The sequence below is a fragment of the Beta vulgaris genome, chromosome 6 (assembly GCF_026745355.1).
Source record: "Beta vulgaris subsp. vulgaris cultivar EL10 chromosome 6, EL10.2, whole genome shotgun sequence".
NCBI classification, from domain to species: Eukaryota; Viridiplantae; Streptophyta; class Magnoliopsida; order Caryophyllales; family Amaranthaceae; genus Beta; species Beta vulgaris.
This window is the reverse complement of record NC_079207.1, coordinates 58,790,851-58,816,440: the sequence shown is the minus strand read 5'-3', so window position 1 is coordinate 58,816,440 and position 25,590 is coordinate 58,790,851. Positions and strand designations below refer to the sequence as shown.

At 36.2% G+C, this 25,590-nt stretch overlaps 2 protein-coding genes and 1 long non-coding RNA gene across 3 annotated transcripts; all 3 read right to left on the bottom strand.

The window, feature by feature from the left end:
* Positions 1 to 8,865: 8,865 nt before the first annotated feature.
* Positions 8,866 to 11,920, bottom strand: LOC125498532 (uncharacterized). Its single transcript, XR_008969889.1, has 3 exons — positions 11,637 to 11,920; positions 11,430 to 11,545; positions 8,866 to 9,153 (listed from the first exon to the last, which is right to left on the bottom strand). It is a non-coding gene; the product is annotated as an uncharacterized LOC125498532 (long non-coding RNA).
* Positions 11,921 to 11,976: 56 nt separating this feature from the next.
* On the bottom strand, positions 11,977 to 17,043 carry LOC125498983 (uncharacterized). The gene is made up of 3 exons (XM_057395813.1): positions 16,638 to 17,043; positions 12,213 to 12,472; positions 11,977 to 12,130 (listed from the first exon to the last, which is right to left on the bottom strand). Exons 2-3 carry the CDS (start codon positions 12,464 to 12,466, stop codon positions 11,977 to 11,979), a joined length of 408 nt encoding a protein of 135 aa, XP_057251796.1. The 5' UTR covers positions 12,467 to 12,472; positions 16,638 to 17,043.
* Positions 13,093 to 14,763, bottom strand: LOC130589413 (uncharacterized). Its single transcript, XM_057396063.1, has 4 exons — positions 14,059 to 14,763; positions 13,659 to 13,979; positions 13,476 to 13,575; positions 13,093 to 13,406 (listed from the first exon to the last, which is right to left on the bottom strand). Exons 1-4 carry the CDS (start codon positions 14,658 to 14,660, stop codon positions 13,266 to 13,268), a joined length of 1,164 nt encoding a protein of 387 aa, XP_057252046.1. The 5' UTR covers positions 14,661 to 14,763; the 3' UTR covers positions 13,093 to 13,265.
* Positions 17,044 to 25,590: the final 8,547 nt, after the last annotated feature.

Here is a 25,590-nt window from a genome sequence, read left to right as displayed (position 1 = left end):
CTTTCTATTGATCTAATTCGTTTATTGCAACAATACTACTTGACTACTTTAATGGAGCGACACTCTAATTTCATAAAGTTTCATTTTATTGATTTGGCTTTCACAACCTTAATGAACCGAGTGCTCGACACTCGCTTTTGCATAAGGGTGGTTTTACACCCCTTGCCCAGTTTTCTTTCTGTGACACGTTCTAACTTTCGCCATCCTATCTTGAGGGTGCACTACAAAAAAAAGCTTATATAGCGACGGATTTTTGGAGACGGATATATATCCGTTTCTAATTTAGAGACGGAATATTGATAATCCGTCTCTAAATAAATTTAGAGACGGATTTTTCAAATCCGTCTCTAAATTAGAGACGGATTTTTAAATCCGTCTCTAACATTAGGGACGGATTTTAAAAATCCGTCCCTAAATTAGAGACGGATTTTAAAAATCCGTCTCGAAATAAATTTAAAGACGGAATTTGAAAATCCGTCTCTAACTTAGGGACGGATATTGATAATCCGTCCTAAAGTTAGAGACGGATGTAAAAATCCGTCTCTAAAGTTAGAGACGGATTTAAAAAATTCGTCTCTAAATTTACATATGAATATTTTATTCCACGCATTTAATTTAGACACGGATTTTCAAAATCCGTCTCTAATTTAGGGACGGATTTTTAGAATCCGTCTCTAATTTAGGGACGGATTTTTAGAATCCGTCTCTAATTTAGGGACGGATTTTTAAAATCCGTCTCTAAATTTAGAGACGGATTCTAAAAATCCGTCTCTAAATTCAAATATGAATATTTTATTGCACTTCTTTAATTTAGGGACGGATTTTAAAAATCCGTCTCTAAGTTAGAGACGGATTTTAGAAATCCGTCTCTAAATTCAAATATGAATATTTTATTGCACTTCTTTAATTTAGGGACGGATTTTAAAAATCCGTCTCAAAGTTAGAGACGGATTTTAGAAATCCGTCTCTAATTTAGAGACGGATTTTAAAAATCCGTCTCTAATTTAGGGACGGATTTTTGAATCCGTCTCGAATATTTCTTCTACATATTACCAATATTATGTACAGAAGTATACAAGTTGTATTTGGTGTAGTTGGTTGGAGCTTCTTCTCGTTTCTTTGAGGTTACAAGTTCGATTCCTACGAACAGCGATTCTTGCGACTGTGGAGTCTTCTTATCCTTTCCCTTGTAGAGCTGAACCGGTTTACTTAAGGGATATTCCTAAATGGTAATGAGATCAACTTGAACTAGGTAGGTAATATTAGGTGATTAAATATAATCATGATAATATTAGGAACTATCGCGTTGTTAATTTCGTTTATATATTTTTTATATTTTCAGCGAATTAAGAGACGGATTTCCAAAATCCGTCTCTAAACTTAGAGACGGATTTCCAAAATCCGTCTCTAAGTTTAGAGACGGATTTTCAAAATCCGTCTCTAAGCTTAGAGACGGATTTCCAAAATCCGTCTCTAAACTTTAGAGACGGATTTTTAAAATCCGTCTCTAACTCGAATTAGCGACAAGGGTTTTAGAGAGGGACAATATCCGTCTCTAAATCCATCTCTAAGCTCATATAGCGACGGATTTGACCTATTTAGGGACGGATTTTTTCCGTCTCTAAATGGACTTTTTTTTGTAGTGGTGGTTGTTCCTTATTCCATCCATTTATGGTGCAGGACCATTACTGGTTTTGCAAGCGATATCTAGCTAACATCAGTTATGGGCTGGACTGCTAATGGACTTGTGGTTCATCTGTTTTTTTCGTTACTTGACCACGCTCTTATAGCCCTAATGAACCGAGTGCTTGAGACTCTTTTTTACACAGGGGTGCCTATACAGCCCCTAACCCGTTTTCTTCCCATGGCAGGTTACTTTGTTCATCTTACAAATGATCCAAGGAGAAGACAAAGGTAACGAGGCCATGTTCTTGGTCTACTTTCGACCATGGCGTTAGTGCCATGGTTTATAACGAACATATCAAAAGACTCTATTTTTACAACCTGGTTATTATATGAAAATTTTATGTTGGAATATCCAAGGAGGGGAAATCCCAAGCTTTGAGCGAGCTAATCTACCTTAAGAACAAATATGAACCGAAAATTGTCTTCATCATTGAAACCTTAAATAATAATAATAATAGCCAACGAATCCTTACACCACTTCACTTTCACAATAAATTAGTTATTGACCCAATTAACCATATGGGAGGAATGTGGGTGTGTTGGAATTAACTCAAATATTGCAATTCAGAATCACTCGTCTCATGACCGATTGGTTCATCTCGACATTCTTTACAAACCAAACAATAAAATATATACAATTTTGGACACATACCGCGTGGCTAAAAATGTCCAAAAAGAATGCGTTCTGGACTTATTTGAATAGCTGCATTACTACTCTTCGCTTCCCTTGGCTTTTGCTTGGGGATTTTAATAAAATGTTATGTCCTCAAGACAAATGGGGGGGGGGGGTTCCCGCTAAAATCAAGTCAGCTTCAATGATTACCTTCTCTTTTCTTTGATTCCAACCCCAATGATAGTTTGTTCCTCCAACAAGCCTACTCTTGGAGATTTATACACAATAACAATCCCATCGTCGAAGAAATTGTTATGTTTGTTAGTCACAACTCCTCTTTTGACGATTTCAACAAAAGTTCCATTTTTTATGGTACCTTCGTAGTCTCGGATCGTGCTCCAATAATCTTCTCCTCCAATGGAGATTATAATTGGGCATCTCTATTCCGGTTTCAAAATTTTTGGGCTTCAGATAAAACTTTATTGTTAAAAAAAACTGAAATATTTCCCTTACAGGCTCTTAGTTTTTTCGCATTAAACAAAAACCCATCTATATTAAAACCGATCTTAAAGCTTAGGCTAAGACCAATTATAAACATCCATTAATTAACTTGTTACGAATGATGAAAAAAATAAAGAATTTACAATTAAAATTATGGCACCCGCCTTTCAATGACATTTTAATCAGAAAACTTAGGGACGTTCTGCAATAGAAACATGGCTAACTCAAGGGGATCATAACTTTAGATTCTTTTATAAAAGAATGAAAAGGTTTATGGCTAACATGACTATTTTTAGACTAAACTAGTTATTAGGCCCGGGCTATGCCTGATAGGTTGTCGTACACCCGTCAAAAATAATTCCTGCAAAACCTTCTAACAATGTAGTAGGGTAAGTAGGGTCGAATCCACGAAGAGATGGTCGTTTTAATCTAGCTTCTAATATATGGAGAAACTAAACAAGATCAGAAATATGTGAATTAAGGTTCTAAACTAATAAATAAAGAAAATCAAACTAAAAATGATCTAGGGTAATGGTTCACCATGTTTATAACTATAATCTATCAAAATATCATTAATAATTCAATCAATCAGATATCTAGAGCAGAGGTTAATCCTTGGTCAGACATTAACGCTCTCAAATCAACATATGCTAGTACGGTCGCTCAACATAATCAGATTTGCTAATTGTAGGTAAGCCTCTAAAGAGTACTATCTCTCGATCTATGACTCGATATTAGCAATATTTAATCAGACAATTGATCAGATTGCAAGATTAACAATAGAACACTAATCAGTTAGAGAAATCAATAAATAATCAAACCATGAATAAATATCAATCAATAATCATATCATATAAACATGGATTCCCAAACCCTAGAAATAAAAACTACTCTATCATGAAATAAAAGATCAAATCTAAAACTATAAAAGAAAACATAATTAAAGAAATCAAGGAAAGAAACTAAAAGAAATCATGAATTAATGAAGAATAAAAATTAGGGTTTACAACAAAAAGTAGAGAGGAAAAGAGGAGAGAAAACTAAAACCTAAAAAGAATGAAAATAACGTGAAAGGGAGAAGAGAGAATAAGAATGAAAAACTAATCTAAATAATATTCTTTAACCTAATATGACTAGGAAAGTAATTTACAAGATAAGGAAAGTCTTAAACAAATCATTAATAGGTGGATTAGTGATCCGCGCGTACGCGTGGCAGATTCCAGCAGAAACAGTGCAATCTTCCAAAAGGCATAACTCCTTGACTAGAAGTCTCCTCGGGGCGTGCCACCTAGGGGTGATAATGAGCCTGACAAGCTCGCGAGCAGCTCGGGCTCGGCTCGGTCAAAGCTCGGCTCGTTGAAGCTCGGCTCGAGCTCGGGCTCGGCTCGAGACTTAAACGAGCCGAGCTAGGCAAAGCTCGGCTCGCCGTAAAGCTCATGAGCAGCTCGTTTAATATTTTATATTAAAAAAATATTTATATTAAAAAAATATTTTATATTAAAAAAATTTAATACTAATTTACATTTTAATTTAGATTACAAATTATATATTACAATTTGTGATCCAACTTCACCTCTACTCCACTAGGCACTAAAGTCCCACATTGGTTAAGAAAACAAGGATCAACCTTATTTTCTTTATAAATAGCTACTATTCCTTACTTCAACTTAAAGTTTAATTTTGTATCTCCTGGTTGGAAAACAAAAACTATAATTTATTTTCTTCATAAGGGAATGAAGTATAATTTTAAATAGTTGATTATTTAATACTTAAAATATTTGATAATTTTTTTTTGCAAAAATGGAGTCCCACATTGAAATTTAACAAGTAGGAGGGATTCCAAGTTATAAAAGCATATGTAACAAAACAAGGTATAATAGTTTTTTTTTTTAACAAACATGGAGTCCCACATTGAATTTTAGCAAGCTAAGAGGGATTCCAATTATATAAGCTAGCATAGTAGAATGAGTTTGTATCTATAAACAAAACAAAAGTCCACTTGAAATGGGGATAGTGAGTTTGTTTTTCTTTAACAAACCATGAAGTCCCACATTGAAATCTTAGCAATGCTAAGAGGGAAATCAATTATAAAAGCATATGATGGGTGAGTGAACAAGCTCACCTACTTCGAGCCAAGCCGAGCTCATTAGTCGAGCCTAAGTGAGCTCGCGAGCCGAGCTTAAGCGAGCTCGCGAGCCGAGCCGAGCCTAAGCGAGCTCGCGAGGCGAGCCTAAACGAGCTCGCGAGCCGAGCTCGAGCCCCAAAATTCCTCCCAAGCTCGGCGAGCTCACGAGCCGAGCCGAGCCTGGAAAATTTTAAACGAGCTCGAGCCGAGCCCAGTGCTATTCGGGCTCGGCTCGCTCGATAAGCACCCCTAGTGCCACCTATCGTTGGAAAGCTCTTCAAGTCTAGTTTCTAAATCTGCTGGAATTACTTGATTATAAGAAGTAAATCAAAAGTTATGATCAGAAGAGTAGACGTGACTCTTCTTCTAATGATGTTCCGCTTCGTTTTTGCTCAAACTCGTACTATGACATATCCATACGATCCTATGCATTGTAATTCTTTCCAAGTGCTCCTAATCCATGTTTAGCTAATCATACACCAAATACGTCTTAAATGCCTGAAACTCATCAAAAACAACAAAACATACCGAATAGGAGTAGAAAAGTATAACTTAAGAATAATATAATGCAACAATGAACCTAAATATGAAACTAAATGCTCTAAAATGCAACCTAAATGCACCTAAAACTATATATATAAATGACTTATCAAACTCCCCCAAGCTAAACCATTGTTTGTCCTCAAGCAAGTAGACATAGACATTGAAAAAGTTAGACAACCTACAATATAAGATTACAACAGGGCTAAAAACTCAATTGAGAACACAAGAGATATAATCACTACATAACCAAGCATCGAAACAATCTCGAACAAGCTGCATAGCATATCATGTATCGCAATCGACTCCCAATCATACTGCAAACCATCTCTCCCAAACTGGATTTAACCAAACTGACAGACCTCACTATAGTTATTGCACTCAAATTCTCATGTGTTTAAGGGTTAAATAATGATCTCAACCTAAATCAGTCGACTCAGATGAAGCAAATACTCTTTAACTTTGACTTTTTGACTCACTTAATACTCAACAATACAATACATAATGATCAAAAGGACTTTTAAGGGTTGTAATGGGGCTGAGGTTAAAGGTATGGAAATAATTTGGGACTTGTGATGGAAAAACCAAGAAGGGGGAGCATCATATAACTGAAAACATGGCCATGAAAGGTCATAACAATCCTGCAACAACCAACAATCTCCAAATAATCAACAACCTTTTTTACTTAAGAAATTCAATCATAACCTTTTTTTTCACTTTATTCAAAACTCTTTTTCACTTCTTTTATTTCATTTTTCACTTTTTTCTTTCTTTTTCACACTTTCAATTCAATTTCAAAGCTCACTAAACATACTTTTCCATCCTTCTAAACCACAAATAGAGCACTTCAATTCAATACAAACCAAAACAAAACTAATACTCACTCCCCCAAGGCTTGGGACAAGAATCAAATGAGGCAATGGCTTGTATTGTAGGTATTAATCAAACAAAGTCAGAAAAGGCTCAGCGGGGCTAGAGGAAGGATAATACGAAAACAAGAATAACTATGGAGCTAAGATTATCAAATGAAACGCCTCAATCATATCAAAATGTATGCACTATCAAATATCAAGGAGTACCAAGTCAAAGTCAAGATCAATGCAACAACGAGGAACTAATCATACATAAAAGAATAGAACTGACACAAATATGTCAATTTATAGGCACAGAAGCTCACTTAGGTTAGGTGTCTGCATAGTAATGTTAAATCGAGTCAGAGAGAGATCAATCAATCTTACCACAAACAATCAGTTGCGAAACAATCATGCTATGAAGTATCATGAACAAGATAAGTGACACGTAACAAATGTAGTAAAATATCAACAAGGTTCTCAACAAGTTTTAGCAGTAGTCCCATAGATGCAACTAAAATGAGATGAAATCTAAATGAGATAATATATATCAGATGCAACTAAGAAAGCAGTACAATTTTTTTGTTACACGTAAATCCACTCCTAATAAGCAGTACAAACCGTGCAACATCCTACGAAAGCAATGAAATCTACACTAGAAAGCAATAAAGGATAGAATATTCCTCCCCCAAGCTAAAATTTGCAGTGTCCTCACTGCAAAAATCAGTTCAGAAAAGAAACGAAAACCAACCCAACAATCATCCAACACCGAGCACTCACACAAAGACCACTATCCACCACTATTGCCGACATGAATATGAAACCCAACAATCGATGCATCATCAAAGTTGTCACAAGAATTCAACAAGTATGTCATCTCAAACAAAAATCCAAGCAAAAATTTGAAAGTCATATCAAGAGTATTAACAATAGAAAATAGAAAGACTTACAACCCAATGAAGAGTCGAATAAGCTTTACAATCACATAGCATTACTCTTGGAAGACCAACTTGAACTATTTGGTTGCTAACTTGCATAAATCCTATAACACCATTAATCAAAATGCAAAGAAGTGTTAAGAGAATGGGAAGACTAATTAAAAAGAAAAAACAAAAAAGGGAAATCAAAAGAAAAAAGGAATAAAAAACAGAAAAAACAAAATAAAAAGAAACGAAAGAGAAACGAGAAGAGAGAATCAGGGGGGGATTGGCTGCTGTTGTGCGACGTGAGGGTGGTCGGAGGAGGTGGTGGTGTGGGCGGAGGGTCGGCAAAACACGGAGGTCAGTTTTGGTGTTCCGGTGTGGTATTGTGGCAATAATGGCGGTTGGTTATGGCGGTGTCGCGCTGAAGAGGTGACGAAGACGACAGGAGGCGGGTGAAAGACGGAAGAGATCGAAGGAAAGAACCAAGAGGAAGGGAAGGTTCTGCTGGTTATTTGTTGGTGCCGGTGGTGGCAGTGCGGTGGTACGTGGGGTGAGTTGTGAAGGAAGTAGCAGATGCGAAGAGTAGGAGGAGGGGAGGTTGTTAGGCGAACGGAGGAATTTCGTGGGTGCACTACAAGAAAAGGCCCAGTCAACGACCGCTTAAAGCCGTCGCTGATTCACTAAAAGCCGTCGCTAATATAAATACCGACGGCCAACGGTCGCTAACCAACTGACGTTGCAGTTTTGGTCGTTGAATTAGCAAATAGCGACCGTTTGGCCGTCGGTGATGGATCAGCGACGGTGTTCTACGTCTGATTGGCTAGCCGTCGTTGAGAATTTAGCACCTACGGTTTGGAGCCGTCGGTGTATCAACGACGGTGTGGGACCGTCGGTGAGTAGACGACTCTTTGAAGCTGTCGTTGTCTCACCGACGGCTGTAACCGTCGCTAATATCCTTAAGCCGTCGTTGCTCTGTACTTCCTTGCAGTCATTGCTCTCCTGTTCAACGACTGCTAAGCCGTCGTTGGTTCAAGTTTAGCCGTCGTTCGTTTTATTAATTATATTAAATAATTTAATAATGTTTTCCAAAATTATACTTAAACCTGTACTGCACGCCAACATCGACATATACTACATTAAACATGTTCCTGCGTCGCCTCCATCGCATTCTATATTTTAAACTAAGAAATATGCAACTTAAAAATGAAATAGATTAGATTTATGTACACAAAATACATCCCAATGTCGGGAAATTTAGACACTAAATGTCTATAGTTAAACAAACTACCTTAATAGAAAATAAATCCCGGTGTCAGGAAATCGAGTAAAAGTGGAGTTCCAAAAAAATATACCGAGACACCTAAAAACAAAACTAGATATATGCCGATAAATATAGACACTAAGTGCATATATAAAATTAGACTAAGTATGAACAAACTATAAGTTAGTAATCTAGCTAGTTGTCAAAACAAACAAACTACACTGTGGTTGGTGTCTGTGTAGTGCCGCCACCACCAAACCCCGGGTCATCTTCTGGTCTGCGTTGTGGAGAGGGTCCTGTGTTGCAACCTGAGAACAAGTGGCCAAAATTAGTCATGTTCCGCATCATTTCCTGCACGAGGCCCGGTTTGACTCTTCCAGACGTGCTGCAACCTTTGCCTCCACTTCTACCATCCGTGCAGCGACCTTGGCCTCCACCTGCGCCTCTAGCTGAGAAAAAATCGATGGCTCATATGGTTGTGAAGAGCCATCTCCTCCTCGCCCAGATGAAGAGTTGTAGTACAAATAATCTCCCTGACCTAACCCCTGCACTTTTCCTATGTTCCTCCCACCAACTGTCTCCCAATACAACAAATCAGGGTTTGGCTGTGACCCTTGAGTGCTACAATCATCCAGCTTCTTGTTGTACGTCTCCTGCATTTGGTTAAATAATATACTCTTATGCACGCATATTCAAACAATATGGTTTAAAATGAGCAAAAACAACTTATATTTGGTTCTAACTTGCCTATATTTTGTTATTTCAATAAAAACTACAATTAACACATTTAACTAACTATATATAGGATGTTTGAGGTGTTTTGATTCAAATAAGTTAAAACTACTCAAGTTCATTCATTTTCAAGCAATAGGGCCTAAAATGAGCTAAATGACCTATATTTGGTTCTAACTTGCCTATATTTTGTTATTTCAATAAAAACTACAACTAACACATTTAACTAAGTATATATAGGATGTTTGAGGTTTTATGATTCAAACTAAGTTAAAACTACTCAAGTTCATTCATTTTCAAGCAAATAGGGCCTAAAATGAGCTAAATGACCTATATTCGGTTCTAACTTGCCTATATTTTGTTATTTCAATAAAAACTACAACAAAACACATTTAAGTAAGTATATATTGGATGTTTGAGGTGTTTATGATTCAAACTAAGTTAAAACTACTCAAGTTCATTCATTTTCAAGCAATAGGGCCTAAAATGAGCTAAATGACCTATATTTGGTTCTAACTTGCCTATATTTTGTTATTTCAATAAAAACTACAACTAACACATTTAACTAAGTATATATAGATGTTTGAGGTGTTTATGATTCAAACTAAGTTAAAACTACTCAAGTTCATTCATTTTCAAGCAATAGGGCCTAAAATGAGCTAAATGCTATATTTGGTTCTAACTTGCCTATATTTTGTTATTTCAATAAAAACTACAACCTAACACATTTAACTAAGTATATATAGGATGTTTGAGGTGTTTATGATTCAAACTAAGTTAAAACTACTCAAGTTCATTCATTTTCAAGCAATAGGGCCTAAAATGAGCTAAATGACCTATATTTGGTTCTAACTTGCCTATATTTTGTTTTTCAATAAAAACTACAACCTACACATTTAACTAAGTATATATAGGATGTTTGAGGTGTTTATGATTCAAACTAAGTTAAAACTACTCAATTCATTCATTTTCAAGCAATATGGCCTAAAATGAGCTAAATGACCTATATTTGGTTCTAACTTGCCTATATTTTGTAATTTCAATAAAACTACAATCTAACACATTTAACTAAGTATATATAGATGTTTGAGGTGTTTATGATTCAAACTAAGTTAAAACTACTCAATTCATTCATTTTCAAGCAATAGGCCTAAAATGAGCTAAATGACCTATATTTGGTTCTAACTTGCCTATATTTTGTTATTTCAATAAAAACTACAACCTAACACATTTAACTAAGTATATATAGGATGTTTGAGGTGTTTAGATTCAAACTAAGTTAAAACTACTCAAGTTCATTCATTTTCAAGCAATAGGGCCTAAAATGAGCTAAATGACCTATATTTGGTTCTAACTTGCCTATATTTTGTTTTTCAATAAAAACTACAACCTACACATTTAACTAAGTATATATAGGATGTTTGAGGTGTTTATGATTCAAACTAAGTTAAAACTACTCAAATTCATTCATTTTCAAGCAATATGGCCTAAAATGAGCTAAATGACCTATATTTGGTTCTAACTTGCCTATATTTTGTATTCAATAAAATAAAACTAACACATTTAACTAAGTATATATATAGGATGTTTGAGGTGTTTATGATTCAAACTAAGTTAAAACTACTCAAGTTCATTCATTTTCAAGCAATATGGCCTAAAATGAGCTAAATGACCTATTTTGGTTCTAACTTGCCTATATTTTGTAATTTCAATCAAAACTACAATCTAACACATTTAACTAAGTATATATAGGATGTTTGAGGTGTTTATGATTCAACTAAGTTAAAACTACTCAATTATTCATTCATTTTCAAGCAATATGGCCTAAAATGAGCTAAATGACCTATATTTGGTTCTAACTTGCCTAATTTTTAATTTCAACAAAACTACAATCTAACACATTTAACTAAGTATATATATGATGTTTGAGGTGTTCATGATTCAAACTAAGTTAAAACTACTCAAGTTCATTCATTTTCAAGCAATATGGCCTAAAATGAGCTAAATGACCTACATTTGGTTCTAACTTGCCTATATTTTGTAATTTCAATCAAAACTACAATCTAACACATTTAACTAAGTATATATAGGATGTTTGAGGTGTTTATGATTCAAACTAACTTAAAACTACTCAAGTTCATTCATTTTGCAAATAAAATAGCCTATAATGACTTAAATATATGTTTAAAGGTAGTACCGAAATTTGTTTTGCTCTCTTGTTTGCTGCAATTTCTCCTTTTCCAGCAACAGTTTTGAAATGAGTCTTCAAGAACAACTGGGGGCGGTAGGGAGTACTCCTCCTCTACTCTTTGCCTGTACACATTGTTGAACATAGACTTTATTTTTTACATATACAGAAAAAATCATGAAATTCAAACTAAGTAATACATATGAAACATTTTACCATCTTTTTAGCATGTTGTGCCGCCGAGATGGAACCCTGAAAGTGCGACGGCTCAACTGGATTAGAGAGGGAGCCACCTCTTCGGTTCTTCTTTGCCTTCTCAGATTTCTCGAGGAATGCGGGCTCCTGACTTTTCTTTTTCATAGTTTCATAAATGGTTTTCCCCAACCATTTTGGCCTTTCTTTAGCTTTGTTGAGCACCCAATACCGCAAATCTCTCAAACGAGTTCCAGCTTTCATATGGTATGCTTTTCTCACTTGGCCATCTAACTCAGGAGCCCATTCGTAAAACCCTTTAACAAACATTAAAACAAGTTGTTAATAAACTAATATAATAAATTTAATTCTTCATAATTTGATTCATACATACCGTGAATGAGTTCCACCAATGCGTCTTTGTTGCATCGTCCACCTCACGGTAGTTAAACCAAGGTTCTCGGAAATGACCCTGGAAAATGTCAGTGATGGACCCGCTAACTTTGTTATCATCAAACCTGAATTCAAAAAAAACACTTAAATTGTCAATATCATGGAAAATATAAATATTATGAATCATATATTAATTTAGAAATTTACCACAATCCAGTAGGGCTCAAAACCCTTTTTGATGCACGGTTTGACCCTTCAGCTTCCTCCCTCTGGCTGCTCGGCGTCTCCGGTACATGGTCACCAATGTCACGTGCCTGTGAATCATCTCGTTGTGTCTCAGAGCCAAGGTTCGGGCTTTCTGGAGCTCCTGGTGACTCAAAAAGCTCCCTGCGAATCAATTTCCCACGACCTTGGCTTCCACCTAAGCCATCTCGACCTCCGCGCTCCTTAGGATTAGACATGCTTACCTATATAAAACAACAAATTTATAAATCATGGTGGATAATTAATCGTTAGTCTATCATCATAACAAAATATCGTCTACCATCAAAGTGAAGAAAAATCTAGCATCATTACAAAATAACAAGTAATCTTCAACAAATCATTACAAAAGTCACGAATTTTAATATAAATGGTGTTCTTAATACAAGTTATGATATACTAAAAGAAAACAAAGTGGATTCCCATCCTCGCTTAGTTCATCATCACTATCGTCATCCCAAAAACCATCATCTTCATCGTCATCATCCTCGCTATCTCCAGACTCGAAACTAGACTCTTCTTCATCATCACCTGAGGGGACTTCGAATAAAATATCTTCATCATCTGCTTGAACACACTCAACATCATTACCCTCTTCATAATCGGGAATATCACTTGGATCAGAAAGAGTTGGAGTCCCAACACTTGCTCCTGAAGGAAGTCGAAGTCAACAGGAGCATCAATCACAGACCTTGCCTTTGTCCTAAACACAGCCCACCATTGAGCACGATCTCTTTTCAAGCTTGGGTACGGTGCGAAGTATACTTGGCTAACCTGGTATGATAGCACAAAGGGATCAAACTTGGGGTATTTCTTGATGGTTGACTTCAACTAGCTTGTATTGATCGATGTTCATTCCCCTGACATTGTCCATCCAATTGCACTTGAATAAAATTGTGTTATATTGCCTAAGTGCACCAGTAAACTTCAATTCTATAACATCATCTAGAATCCCAAAGAAATCACTCCCTCCGTCATTAGACACACACACTCCATAATTCATGGTGGACTTGTGTTTCTTGATCCTTGTGTTTGGAAATTGTATCCATTAACATAGTATCCATTCCAAGTGCGAACTAATGTCGAAGGACCCATTGCTAAAGCAAACAGTACATCATCATTTGGTTTGTCTTGAATAACCTATTAAAATAATTCATATGTTAGATACAACTTTGTATCAATCGAGTTTTAATAGTTACACAAACTCACTTTCGATCTAAACCAATCAAGGTATTCTGCTTCATGTTGCACCCACACATCTTCTGCACGTAAAGTAGGTCGAATTTGAAGAATGTGGTCCTCGAAACCCCTTACAATCATAACAATTGTCAATGTCTAAATTGAAATAAAATTCAAATTTGTAAATAGTATGATTAATAACAAGTGTTTTACTTTTCAAATTCTTGTAAGATGCCTGTATTTGCTAACACATATAGGTGTGCACGTTGAAGTTCTGCTTCAGTTAAAAATCGTTTTCCACCTGCGTTTGACGGCCGACCACAATCAACTCTAAATAGTTCTGGGACATTTTCATCGAGCATCCTATCAACTTCATTAGTGACATTACGGCCTAAATCTCGTGTCTTAGTATCCACTCCTTGCTGAAAATAGTTGGAACAGAAGTTTGCAATCTCTTCGCACAAGTACGCATTACAAATAGAACCCTCCACACGAGCCTTGTTACCAATTTTGCGTTTTAAATGATTAAGGAACCTAATAAAGTGGTTATGAAAAGAGTTACATAATTGCGAAGAACAATAAAAAGGATATATGAAAATGAAAGATAAGGTACCTTTCAAAGGGATACATCCAACGGTATTGTACGGGACCACATAGCCTAGCTTCGCGTGGAAGGTGAACCGGTAAGTGTTCCATGGAATTGAAGAATGATGGTGGGAAAATCTTTTCAAGTTTACAAATGATCTCGGCTATGTTCTTTTCCAATCTTTCCATGTCTCTTACTGTGATGGTGGAGCAACACAAATCACGAAAAAAGAGGCTGATCTCAGTAACAGCTTTCCACACATGAACCGGGAGCAACTCCTTTAATGCTATCGGTAACAATCTTTCCATGAAGACATGACAGTCATGACTTTTCATACTGTGCAGCTTACCGGACTGCATGTCCACACATCTTGTTAAGTCGGACGCATAACCATCTGGAAATTTTAAATCTCTCACCCAGTTGCATAATACTTTCCTTTGGGCTATGTCCAGTGCGAAAGGCGCTTTTGGTGGAGTTTCTTTTCCGTTCGCATCCTTGGTAACATGAAGTTGAGGCCTTTTACACAATTTAGCAATGTCTTTTCTGGATGCAACAGTGTCTGATGTCTGTTTTTTCACATCCATAATTGTGTGAATTAGTTGGTCGAAAAAGTTTTTCTCAATGTGCATGACGTCAAGGTTGTTACGAAGATGGAGAGATTTCCAGTATGGGAGCTCCCAAAGACAGCTTTGTTTGAACCACCCTTTTTTCAACTTTTTCAAAGTATTAAGTGCTTCGAGCCCATCTGTAGCCTTTGGCAAGTCTTTAACACATGACCACAACTCTTCCCCAGACATGATGTGTGGCGGAGACCCTTTTTCAACCTTATTTCTGCAAAAAGCTACTTTGTTGTTACGAAAAGGATGATCTAGGGGTAGGAATTGACGGTGACAATCAAACCAAGAAACTTTACCCCCATGGTCGAGCCAAAAAGCTTTAGATTTGTCCAAACAGTAAGGACATGCCTTTTTCCCAGCTGTAGCCCAACCAGATAGCATACCGTACGCAGGAAAATCACTTATTGTCCAAAGAATGGCAGCACGCATATTGAAATTTTGTTTCCTAGAAATATCATAAGTAGTTGCTCCAACATCCCATAATTGCTTCAATTCCTCGATTAAGGGTTGCATGTACACATCCAAGTTCCCCTTCGGATTTTTAGGACCAGGAACGAGCAACGAAAGGAACATGAAGGGTTTCTTCATGCACATCGATGGCGGCAAGTTGTACGGGGTTAAGATGACCGGCCAACATGAATACTGACCCCCAAACTTTCCATGTGGACCAAACCCATCGGTACACAAACCGAGCCGAACATTCCTAGGCTCAGATGCAAATTCGTCAAAGGATCTATCCAAATGCTTCCAAGCTTCACTATCGCTAGGGTGAGCCATTTTTTCTTCGGCTCTCGGATTTTTGGCATGCCATGTCATTTCTTCAGCAACATTTTTTGTTGCATACAACCTTTGCAATCTCGGTGTAATTGGGAAATAAATCAGAACTTTCATTGGAACTAAAGACCCCTTAGAAGTCCTTTTGTATCTGTCGCTATCGCACACTGTACATCTGTCCAAGTGTGCATCAGTTCTCCAAAATAACATACAACCTTTGGGGCACGCATGAATCCTCTCGTGGGGAAGCTTCTATCCTCCAAAATCTTCTTCGTATCGTAAAATGTGTTACTCATGTTGTTGTTGTTAGGTATTGCTTCTTTCACTAATGAAGCAAACGCATCAACACACCTATGTGGCAAATTATACTCACATTTCAGAGATACTATTCTAGATGCCATTTCCAACACGGACATGGAGCTCCCTTCGTACAATGGTTCCTCAGAAGCCTTTAATAGTCAAGAAACACCTTTGCTTGAGGATTAGGCTCCTCGTCCATTCCACCAGGCTCTTCAACATTGGACGGTTCTGAGTTATTCCCAAGAGCATCGAAAATCATTTCACGGTATGGATTAGATGGCTCATGTGCGGATCGAGGTAACTCTTCACCATGAGAATACCAATCGTAGTAATCAGGTATAAATCCCTTTCTATACACGTGCACTTTAACCGTGTCTGCGTCATGCATACGTCTGTTCTTGCATTTCGGACACGGGCATCTAACTTCATCCAAACCTGGGCTTTCAGGATTTGCTTTGCAAAATTCAATGAATTCATCAACCCCCCTCAAGAACTCGGGCCTCAAGTTACGCCCATTGTCATATCTATCATACATCCACCAACGCTCCTTCCGTTTCATGGTGCCTAATTCTACAATTCTAAATCATTTCAATCATAATAGTCATTAACAACCCACATACGTACAATTCTACAATTCTAAATACATGATGATGCAAACATATTTATTTAAATACTTAAATCAAAATTTATAACATTATCCAAAGTTTTTCCACGAAAACAAATATGTCAAAAAAAATATAAATATTTCAAATAGTGTAACAAATAAAGGAATGTGCAATAAATTAATTATTGTGATAATAATATAGTTTTTAACTTTTGTAACATTTAATAAAGAAACCATCATATAAATTATTGTGATAATTAATACACTAACTTAAACTTCAAAGTATTATAAACTAATAAATTAAAGCATACCTAGAGGCAGCCGGGCAGTCCAACGGCAAGGACACAGTAGAGAGACGATACTGTCTGACGGCAAGGAGACAGTTGAGTGTGGTCACCTACATTCACAAAGCAAACACTCACTTAAACGGAATTAGATAAATGATTCCATCTAAAAAAAATCAATGATTCTCTTTTCCTCTCATGAAATCCACCAACCAAACGAGTCGTAAACTCACAAAACCAATTACTACTACATAAATAAGAACTCTTGGAATTGATAGTTGGAAAGTCATCTCAGCTTCTTTTTTTTTTATTTCTTTGACAACCTAATCTCAGCTTCTAGTGAAATCAATACTTCCTACATATGATCAACAAGTTGGTCTCCAAAAAGTTTAGAACAACGTCAGTTCGCCTTTGGGTTTCAACCATATCCCAAAACTACGATCACTACCTGCTAGCCATATTACTACTACATAAATAAGAACTATTGATTATGTGAGTTAGTGCTACAAAGTACAAAATAAATCTACACTACAGATTTAAAGCATTGAAACAATTTAGACCAACATCAACTTCAGAACTCTTCTCTTCTCTTCTCACTTCATTATCTCTTTCCCTCCTTTAGAAGTGAGAAATTTCGCTGTGATCAACTACAATTTCTTATTTCCTCCAACATTTCACCCATTTCCTCCCTAAACTTCTTCCATATGAGGAGTAATACTCTTCTATTCATTCAAATTTCAATTATTAACCATCCTAAAAGCAAAAGTTATCATTTATGGACAGAACAACCAACAACATAAATTACAACAATAACATGAATTGAACAACCAACATCACAATTTGATCGTTCTAATCACGGGTTCAATTTTGTGGGTTTTAGCTTGTTATCAAAAATTACAATAATAAAACAGAGCAGCCAACATCAAATTAAACTCAAACTAACAAACAACAACAAACTTGAGATTGAAGAGGGAAGTTACGGGGCAGGCGGCAAAGTCAGCGGCGGAAGGGGTGAATTACGCAGTAGCGGCGGAAGGGCGGGTGAATCACGAGCGGCAGGGTCCCTTCAATCCCAAAAACTCAATTTTTAGGGTAATAGAAATTAAAAAAAAAATAAACATAGAGCTGTAGGAATTACCGCCGGCAAGATTTTTCTGTCGCCGGTCTCAAGTCGCCATTCGCCGGAATGGACTTCAAGGCAGATCCGCCGGCGATTTTTTTGGAATGCGTGCGTGGGAAAGAGAGCGAAAGAAGTTTCTGAGTGCGTGAGAAGTCGCCGGTATTTAGTCGCCGGTGTCGAGTCGCCGTTCGCCGGTGTTTAGTCGCAGTTTCGCCGGCGACGGCTTGAGAGAATAATGCGTGGGAGTTTAGATGCGTGGGAGGTTGTTTGAGAGAATAATGGTGGGAGGTTGTAACGACTATAATATGAGTGGGAGTTTGGATGGGAGTGGGTTTAAGTCGTCCACATTAGCGACGGCTACACTAAATTCACCGACGGTTTAAAGCCGTCGCCCAAGCCCTTCAATTTCTGAAATAAAAAAAATCTTATCACCGATGGTTTAACACGGTCGTTGATTCTAGCGACCATTTAAGCCAACGCTGGATTTTAAAAAAACCGTCGGTAGAGACGTCGGCTATAAACCGTCGCTGATTACATGTTTAACGTCTGTTTTTGTGGCCGTCGCTGAATAGCTGTCGTTGACTGAGCATTTTCTTGTAGTGGTGGTCGGTTGTGGGATACGCCGGTGACCGGATTTGTGACGGTGATCGCCTGAGATGTTGGGGAAATGACAGGGGCTGGGCAATGAAGAGGTGGCTGAGGAAGAAAGTGCGTGGGGAGGGAACGAAGGAAAGAGAAGGAAGCAACTTTTTTTTTTTTTTTTGAAAATCTCTCTCGCCCGGTCAGTCGAAAAATCCGCCCGGTCAAATTGAAAATCCGCCCGGTCAGGCAATTTGGCCTGGTCAACCGGGCAAGAAACAATTAGGCAAATTTTTGAAAATCGTCAATATATGCTTGCGCGCCCGGTAGGGCTGATCTGCCCGGTCGACCGGGCACGATACTTCGACACACCACTCTTTTTTTTTTTTTTTTACTCTTTCCACCTACAAAAAAAAGACATCAAAACACACCAAAGTCAACAAAAACACTCAAAAAGGAAGAAACAAAGACAAAAATCGTAATAAAAAGTAACGAAAAGAAAAGAGAAAATAAGTTAATGTTTGGGTTGCCTCCCGAGAAGCGCAAATTTAAGGTCTTGCATGACGTTGAAGACTAGTAGATCACTCATAATAGTTCAATGCTCTAAGAAGCTTATCATATGTTCCTGCAGCATCTCAGAGCATATTATATAAAAGTGAAAACGAAAAATGAAAAAAATTAGTAGTAAAAAATTACTAAAACTACAAAAAGAAAAATCAAAGGAAAAATTATATTTACAAAAGGAAGTAAAAGAAAAATTGTTAGTCTTTTAACATGACTCAAAAGAAGGAAAAGAAACTAAATGTACATTATTTACATTATCATGACAGTTATTCATAATGGGAGAAAGAATGAATGATGGAGGATATATATAAGGAGGGAAGCAATAAGGTCGAGTTTTTGAGAGAATGGAACATGAGACTCAAAAATAGTAGGTGGTACCAATAAAGACTCATAAATCACCTCATGCTCAACTTGACTTTCCTCCAAAGAGGAAATTTCAACATGACTTCTCTTCCTCCTGCAAAACATCCATCACATTATTAGTCGTTCTTTCATCTTTCATCACCCAATAGCTCTCATTTATTATCCACCCCTCATTATCATCATAAATAAACAGATTGGGGCTAGAATTCTGAGCAGATTGACATTCGAATTGGGAAGAGGGGTCCAAACCATCTACTAAAGATGGTGTCATGTAAGTTTGGGGTAGAAGAGCAGATGAAGACATCTCCCACTCATAAGTATCCCTAGCCAACCACATAATTAAATCCCAACAATAATCAGGTGATTGGAATAGAAATCTTCCATTACACATAGATTCTACCACCATCCTAGTTTCTTCATTTAACCCCTCATAAATCACTAGGCACATATCCCACAGTTCAATTCCATGACTAGGACCAATAAAATCACCAAGTCTATGATAATACTTCCAAAACACTTCATTCTCATACTGAGGAAAAGAAAAAATTGCTCTAGAATTACTAACATATGAGATAATTCAGGAGAACTCATGCAAAAATTGGGAGGATTTTGATATGATGTATCAAAACTGTAAACATGAGAATTCCAAAAATTATTACTATGTTGCCTAGTAAGATAATTATTCCTATCATCAAAATAGCATGACTCCATGATACAAAAAAAAATTAAAAAAATTAAATAAAAATATTCACAAAAAGGGAAAAAAAATATACAATTTAGTCTCACCAACAATAAAAACTAAATAAAACAATACCGTCTCCCCGGCAACGGCGCCAAAATTTGATAGGTTGTCGTACACCGTCAAAATAATTCCTGCAAAACCTTCTAACAATGTAGTAGGGTAAGTAGGGTCGAATCCACAGAGAGAGGTCGTTTTAATCAATTCTAATATATGGAGAAACTAAACAAGATCAGAAATATTGAATTAAGTTCTAAACTAATAAATAAGAAAATCAAACTAAAAAGGATCTAGGGTAATGGTTCACCATGTTTATAACTATAATCTATCAAAATATCATCAATAGTTCAATCAATCAGATATCTAGAGCAAGGTTAATCCTTGGTCAGGCACTTAACGCTCTCAAATCAACATATGCTAGTACGGTCGCTCAACATAATCAGATTTGCTAATTGTAGGTAAGCCTCTAAAGAGTACTATCTCTCGATCTATGACTCAGATATTAGCAATATTTAATCAGACAATTGATCAGATTGCAAGATTAACAATAAACACTTAATCAATTAGAGAAATCAATAATAATCAAACCATGAATAAATATCAATCATAATCATATCATATAAACATGGATTCCCAAACCCTAGAAATAAACTACTCTATCATGAAATAAAAGATAAATCTAAACTATAAAAGAAACATAATAAAGAAATCAAGGAAAGAAACTAAAAGAAATCATGAATTAATGAAGAATAAAATTAGGGTTTACAACTAAAAGTAGAGAGAAAAGAGGAGAGAAAACTAAAACCTAAAAGAATTAAAATAACGTGAAGGGGAGAGGAAAGAGAAAAAAGAATGAAAACTAATCTAAATAATATTCTTTAACCTAATATGACTAGGAAAGTAATTTACAAGATAAGGAAAGTCTTAAATAAATCATTAATAGGCGGATTAGTGATCCGCGCGTACGCGTGGCAGATTCCAGCCGAAACAGTGCAATCTGCCGAAAGGCATAACTCCTTGACTAGAAGTCTCCTCGGGGAGCGCCACCTATCGTTGGAAATCTCTTCAAGTCTAGTTTCTAAATCTGCTGGAATTACTTGATTATAAGAAGTATATCAAAAGTTATGATCAGAAGAGTAGACGTGACTCTTTTTCAATTATTTCTTCTAATGATTTTCCGCTTCGTTTTTGCTCAAACTCGTACTATGACATATCCATACGATCCTTATGCATTGTAACTTCTTTCCAAGTGCTCCAAATCCTCAAGTTTAGCTAATCATACACCAAATACGTCTTCAATGCCTGAAATTCATCAAAAACAACAAAACATACCGAATAGGAGTAGAAAAGTATAACAGAAGAATATAATGCAACAATGAACCTAAATATGAAACTAAATGCTCTAAAATGCAACCTAAATGCACCTAAAAACTATATATATAAATGACTTATCAATGCCCCGGGTAAGAAAATTTTCATTTATTAATATTGTACTTTGATATGATAGCACTAAATACAACTTGGTCTAGTGGTTAAAACTTTAGTTCATGAACTTGAGGTCACGGGATCAAAACCTGTAATATGCAATTTCTAATATTTTTTAATGTACATGGATTACATGCATGAACTAAAACTCCTTAGGGAGAGCGCCACGTGGCACTGTTTCTGGTTTACGCACGCCTTTTAATATATTAGTATAGATAGGTTGTTGTACTCTAAAATTAGACATGGAAAAAGCTTATGATCGGATTGAGTGGGATTTTCTTTCGCAAACTCTCCAGGCATGTGGTTTCCCTCCCACTTGGATCTTATCGATCAAGGAATGTGTTATTAATGTTCCCTATTCAATTGAAGTAAATGGCAAACCTTCTCTTTGGTTTCAATCCTCTAGGGGTCTGCAACAAGGTGACCCCCTCTCACCTTACCTTTTTAGCATGTGTATGGAAGTTTTTATTTGGAAACTAACTCTTCAAAGTCAATCTCGAGATTTAGGTATTGGATTTAAGTTGCACCTTAGAAGTGCCAACTTACCCTGCCTTATGTATGCTGATTATAGCCTTTTATTTTGCAAAGCAAGTAGCTCAGCTTGTAGAAATATAAAAATCGTCCTTAATGACTTCTCTTGCCTTTCCGTTCAATTAGTGAATTTTCATAAATCTTCTATTAGTTTATCTAAATAAGGTCTTCCCAAATCGGAAAATAGCTCTCGCTAGTTAGTTTAATATGTTGCCCAATTCATATTTTAGGAGGTACCAGGGAATCTTCTTTAGTTCTTATCATCCTTTTAAAGCTGGCCTTCCTCATATTGTTCAAAAGGCAGATCAAAAAATTAATTTTTGGGAATTTGGATTTTTGTCCAAAGATGGAAGGCTCACCCTTATTCAGATTAATCTTGAAGCTCTAACATCTTATACTTGTACCTCCACCATGCTTCCTCCTAATTTAGCTAATTCCATTGATACTCTACACAATAAATTTTTCTGGCTACAAAATACAGATCAAAATGTAGCTCCTCTTATTACATAGGATAAAATTTACACTCCCAAATTGGAGGGTGACCTTGGCCTAGAAAAAAGGTTCCTATGAATAAACCTGTTATAGCAAAATTGGGTTGGAAATACGGAACCTACTAACTTCTAGGTAAAACTAATTGCAGAAAAAATTTCTAAAAGGTTAATCCTTTTGTAACGATAAAACCAAACTGTAATATTCTCCCATTTGGGAAAATTTATACTCTAAAGATCTCTTCTACAAAAAAAAAAAGTATTAGGTGGAAAATAGGTGATGGCTCACAAATTCTTTTTTAGCTTCACAACAGGTGTGCTAATGATAATCTCATGGAAAAACTTAAAATATCAGAAATCAGATTGATAATCATCTTGATCTAAAGGAGTTCATTCTTCCCAATTGAACTTGGGACATTGACAAGCTAAAACTCTTGCTGCATGATCACATTATTAACTGCATCAAAGGCATTCCTACCCCGTTCAACCTTCTCCCGGATGAGCTTCTTCGGGGTCCTAGCTCTTCAGGCTTATTTCGATCAAATCCTCTAACTAGCTAGTTCATCATATCACTCCAAATCTAGAAAATGGCCCCATCGTTGGATTTGGAAGCTTGACATTCCACCCCAACTAAAAAATTTCATGTGGCAAATTTTTCACAACAGTCTTAGAGTTAGAATCATCCTTGCTATAGCGCAAAATAATCCCTTTCAACCACTGTGCTATTTATAACACACACAAGTAATCCTTTAGACCATCGTTTTGAGGGGTGACATCATCTCATTCCGCTTTGGCAGCTTCAACTCCAGGACTTTGATTAGGGGTATGTACCGGTCCAGGACCGGACCGGAACCGGCAAGACTGGTGGACCGGAATCTACCTTTTTCTTCGATTGAATTTAAACGGAATCTATATTTTTTTATTAAAAAAAATCTTTTTTATTTTATTTAAATATATTTATAAATTAACTATATCAAAAATTAATATTTTTAGTAACAATAATCCTAAAGTAATAAATAGTAGGTTTTTAAATTTCTAACTTTCTACCTTTTTTTACTTTTCTTAACATATAAACTTTTTTTTTACTAAAATAATAGAAATTCCGGTCCAACTAGCTCGGACCGAAATTTTCTGGGTTCGGACCTGACCCGAAATCAGAAATTTTTGTGGACCGAGGATCGGAATCTCTGGTTCGGTCCGGTTTGTGCGCGCCCCTAAGTGTGGGTAGCTCACACCTTACACCGGACCACTCTTCTAAATACTTTTTCTAGGATCAGACATCATAGGTCCTCCATTCTTCTCAAATTTGTTTTCCTTATTTCAAAAGAAAGAAATTCTATTATCTTTCATAATACTTATCTGAATGTTTCCAGGATTATGCATAAAGCAAAATTTTTAATTTCAGAATGGAGTGTAAGGAATGCAATTGATATCTGCATCTCCTCCGGTTCCCTGTTTTCTTCTTCTTATCTCCCTCCTTCCAATACGGTGTATCCTTCCTCCATCCTCGTTGCTTGGGAGCCACCTCCCACCTCCTTCTTCAAGCTCAACTTTGACGGTTCGGTACATGGTACTTCAGCAGCAGTAATTATCATTAGAGATGTTGATGAGCATCTCCACAAAGCTGCAACTTTAATTCTTGGTTCTTCTTCTGTTTTTATTGCCGAGGCAACCGCACTCCAAAAAGGGCTTCATCTAGCTATCCAGAACGATATTTGACACCTATATTTCCGGAGAATTTATAGCTTCCAGTCAACCACATATCACTAGCATAAATAATTAAAATTAGACAGGTTATTGTATCAAATTGACTTTAACCCAAATTATTGGGAGCACTTGACCTAAGATTATCTGCACCAGGGCCGGCCAATCACCTGTGCAAACAAACCATCACGCAGGGCCCCAAAATTTTGAGGGCCCAGTTCCCAAATATTGCAGCCCAGCTTTGAAAAAAACTTTTTGGGTTTAATTCTCTGTCTTCCTTCTTCAATCTCGGCGTACAAACTGCAAACCACGTTCTTCTCTAACTTCCCCTAAATTCTCTTTCCAATTTTCAGAAATTTGTTAGCTTTTGAAAAACTTCTAAATTCTTAATTTCTCAATTTCTCCTAACAACTTCCCAAAATTCTCTCACTCATTCCTTATCAACCGTTGTAGAAAATATTAAAATATCAATTATGATTTCTCCATTCAATCTTCAATTAACGGCGAATTTTTTCACTCATTATATATTTCGAACTCATTTCTATTTTTTTATCAATTATCAATTAATTCTGAGACAAAAGAAATTGGAATTCTTATCTTCAACTTTTTGTTATTTTTTGATTTCTAGAAATTTGGAAATTTGTGAAGATTCTGAGACAAAAGAAGTTGTGAATGTTATGGGTGAAGATTCCCTGCGTTCGGTCAACGGGCTTATGGGTGTTGAATCTGGCAGGCTGCAGCAGGTTGTGATCGAAGGGGAAGCACAGGTGAATTGCTAGTTATCATTCACTAATATATTATTATTCACTAGTTATTCAATTCATTAATTGTGTTTATCAATTGTGTTTAATTTTTGGTTTGTAATAGTTGGAATTTTCTACAATAAACTAATTGACATTTTGCTTGAATTGCTTCATATGATGAATTGATGATGCAAACTTACGATGTATTTTAATGGCGTGATGTTACACAGTAGGAACATTGGGGACAATGATGCATTTTTTGTTAGTTCATTATACAGTTATGAGTTATATCGCATTGCAGCCAAATATTTTTGCTAATTTATACTCCCTTCGGTTTTTTTAGATGCAACGTATTGACTTTGGACACTATTCATCCAATACACTTTGACCATTAATTGTTATTTATACATAAGAAAAAATATAGTCATGTGGGATCTTGTTTGATTTATCACGATATACACTTTCCAAATATATATTTTTTGTAATTTTTACTTTTATACAACTAGAAATATTATCGGTCAAAGTTGTGCCTCAACAAATGTGAAAAGTCTAATGTTACATCTAAAAAAAAAACAGAGGGAGTATATTTTTTTCGTTTGCTTTCGTTGGCACTTGGTAGGCTTTCTGTTTTTCTGCTTTTTGTGATTGTTGAATGTGCTTGAAA

Excerpts from the sequence above, each read along its gene's own strand:
- LOC125498983 (XM_057395813.1), bottom strand. The coding sequence starts at position 12,466 with ATGTCTAATCCTAAGGAGCGCGGAGGTCGAGATGGCTTAGGTGGAAGC. Across the intron at positions 12,131-12,212 it reads TTGAGCCCTACTGGATTGTG|GTTTGATGATAACAAAGTTA; the intron begins GTAAATTTCTAA and ends TTTTGAATTCAG.
- LOC130589413 (XM_057396063.1), bottom strand. The coding sequence starts at position 14,660 with ATGCACATTGAGAAAAACTTTTTCGACCAACTAATTCACACAATTATG. Across the intron at positions 13,576-13,658 it reads ATCTTACAAGAATTTGAAAA|GGGTTTCGAGGACCACATTC; the intron begins GTAAAACACTTG and ends TATGATTGTAAG. Across the intron at positions 13,407-13,475 it reads TTGATTGGTTTAGATCGAAA|GTTATTCAAGACAAACCAAA; the intron begins GTGAGTTTGTGT and ends TTATTTTAATAG.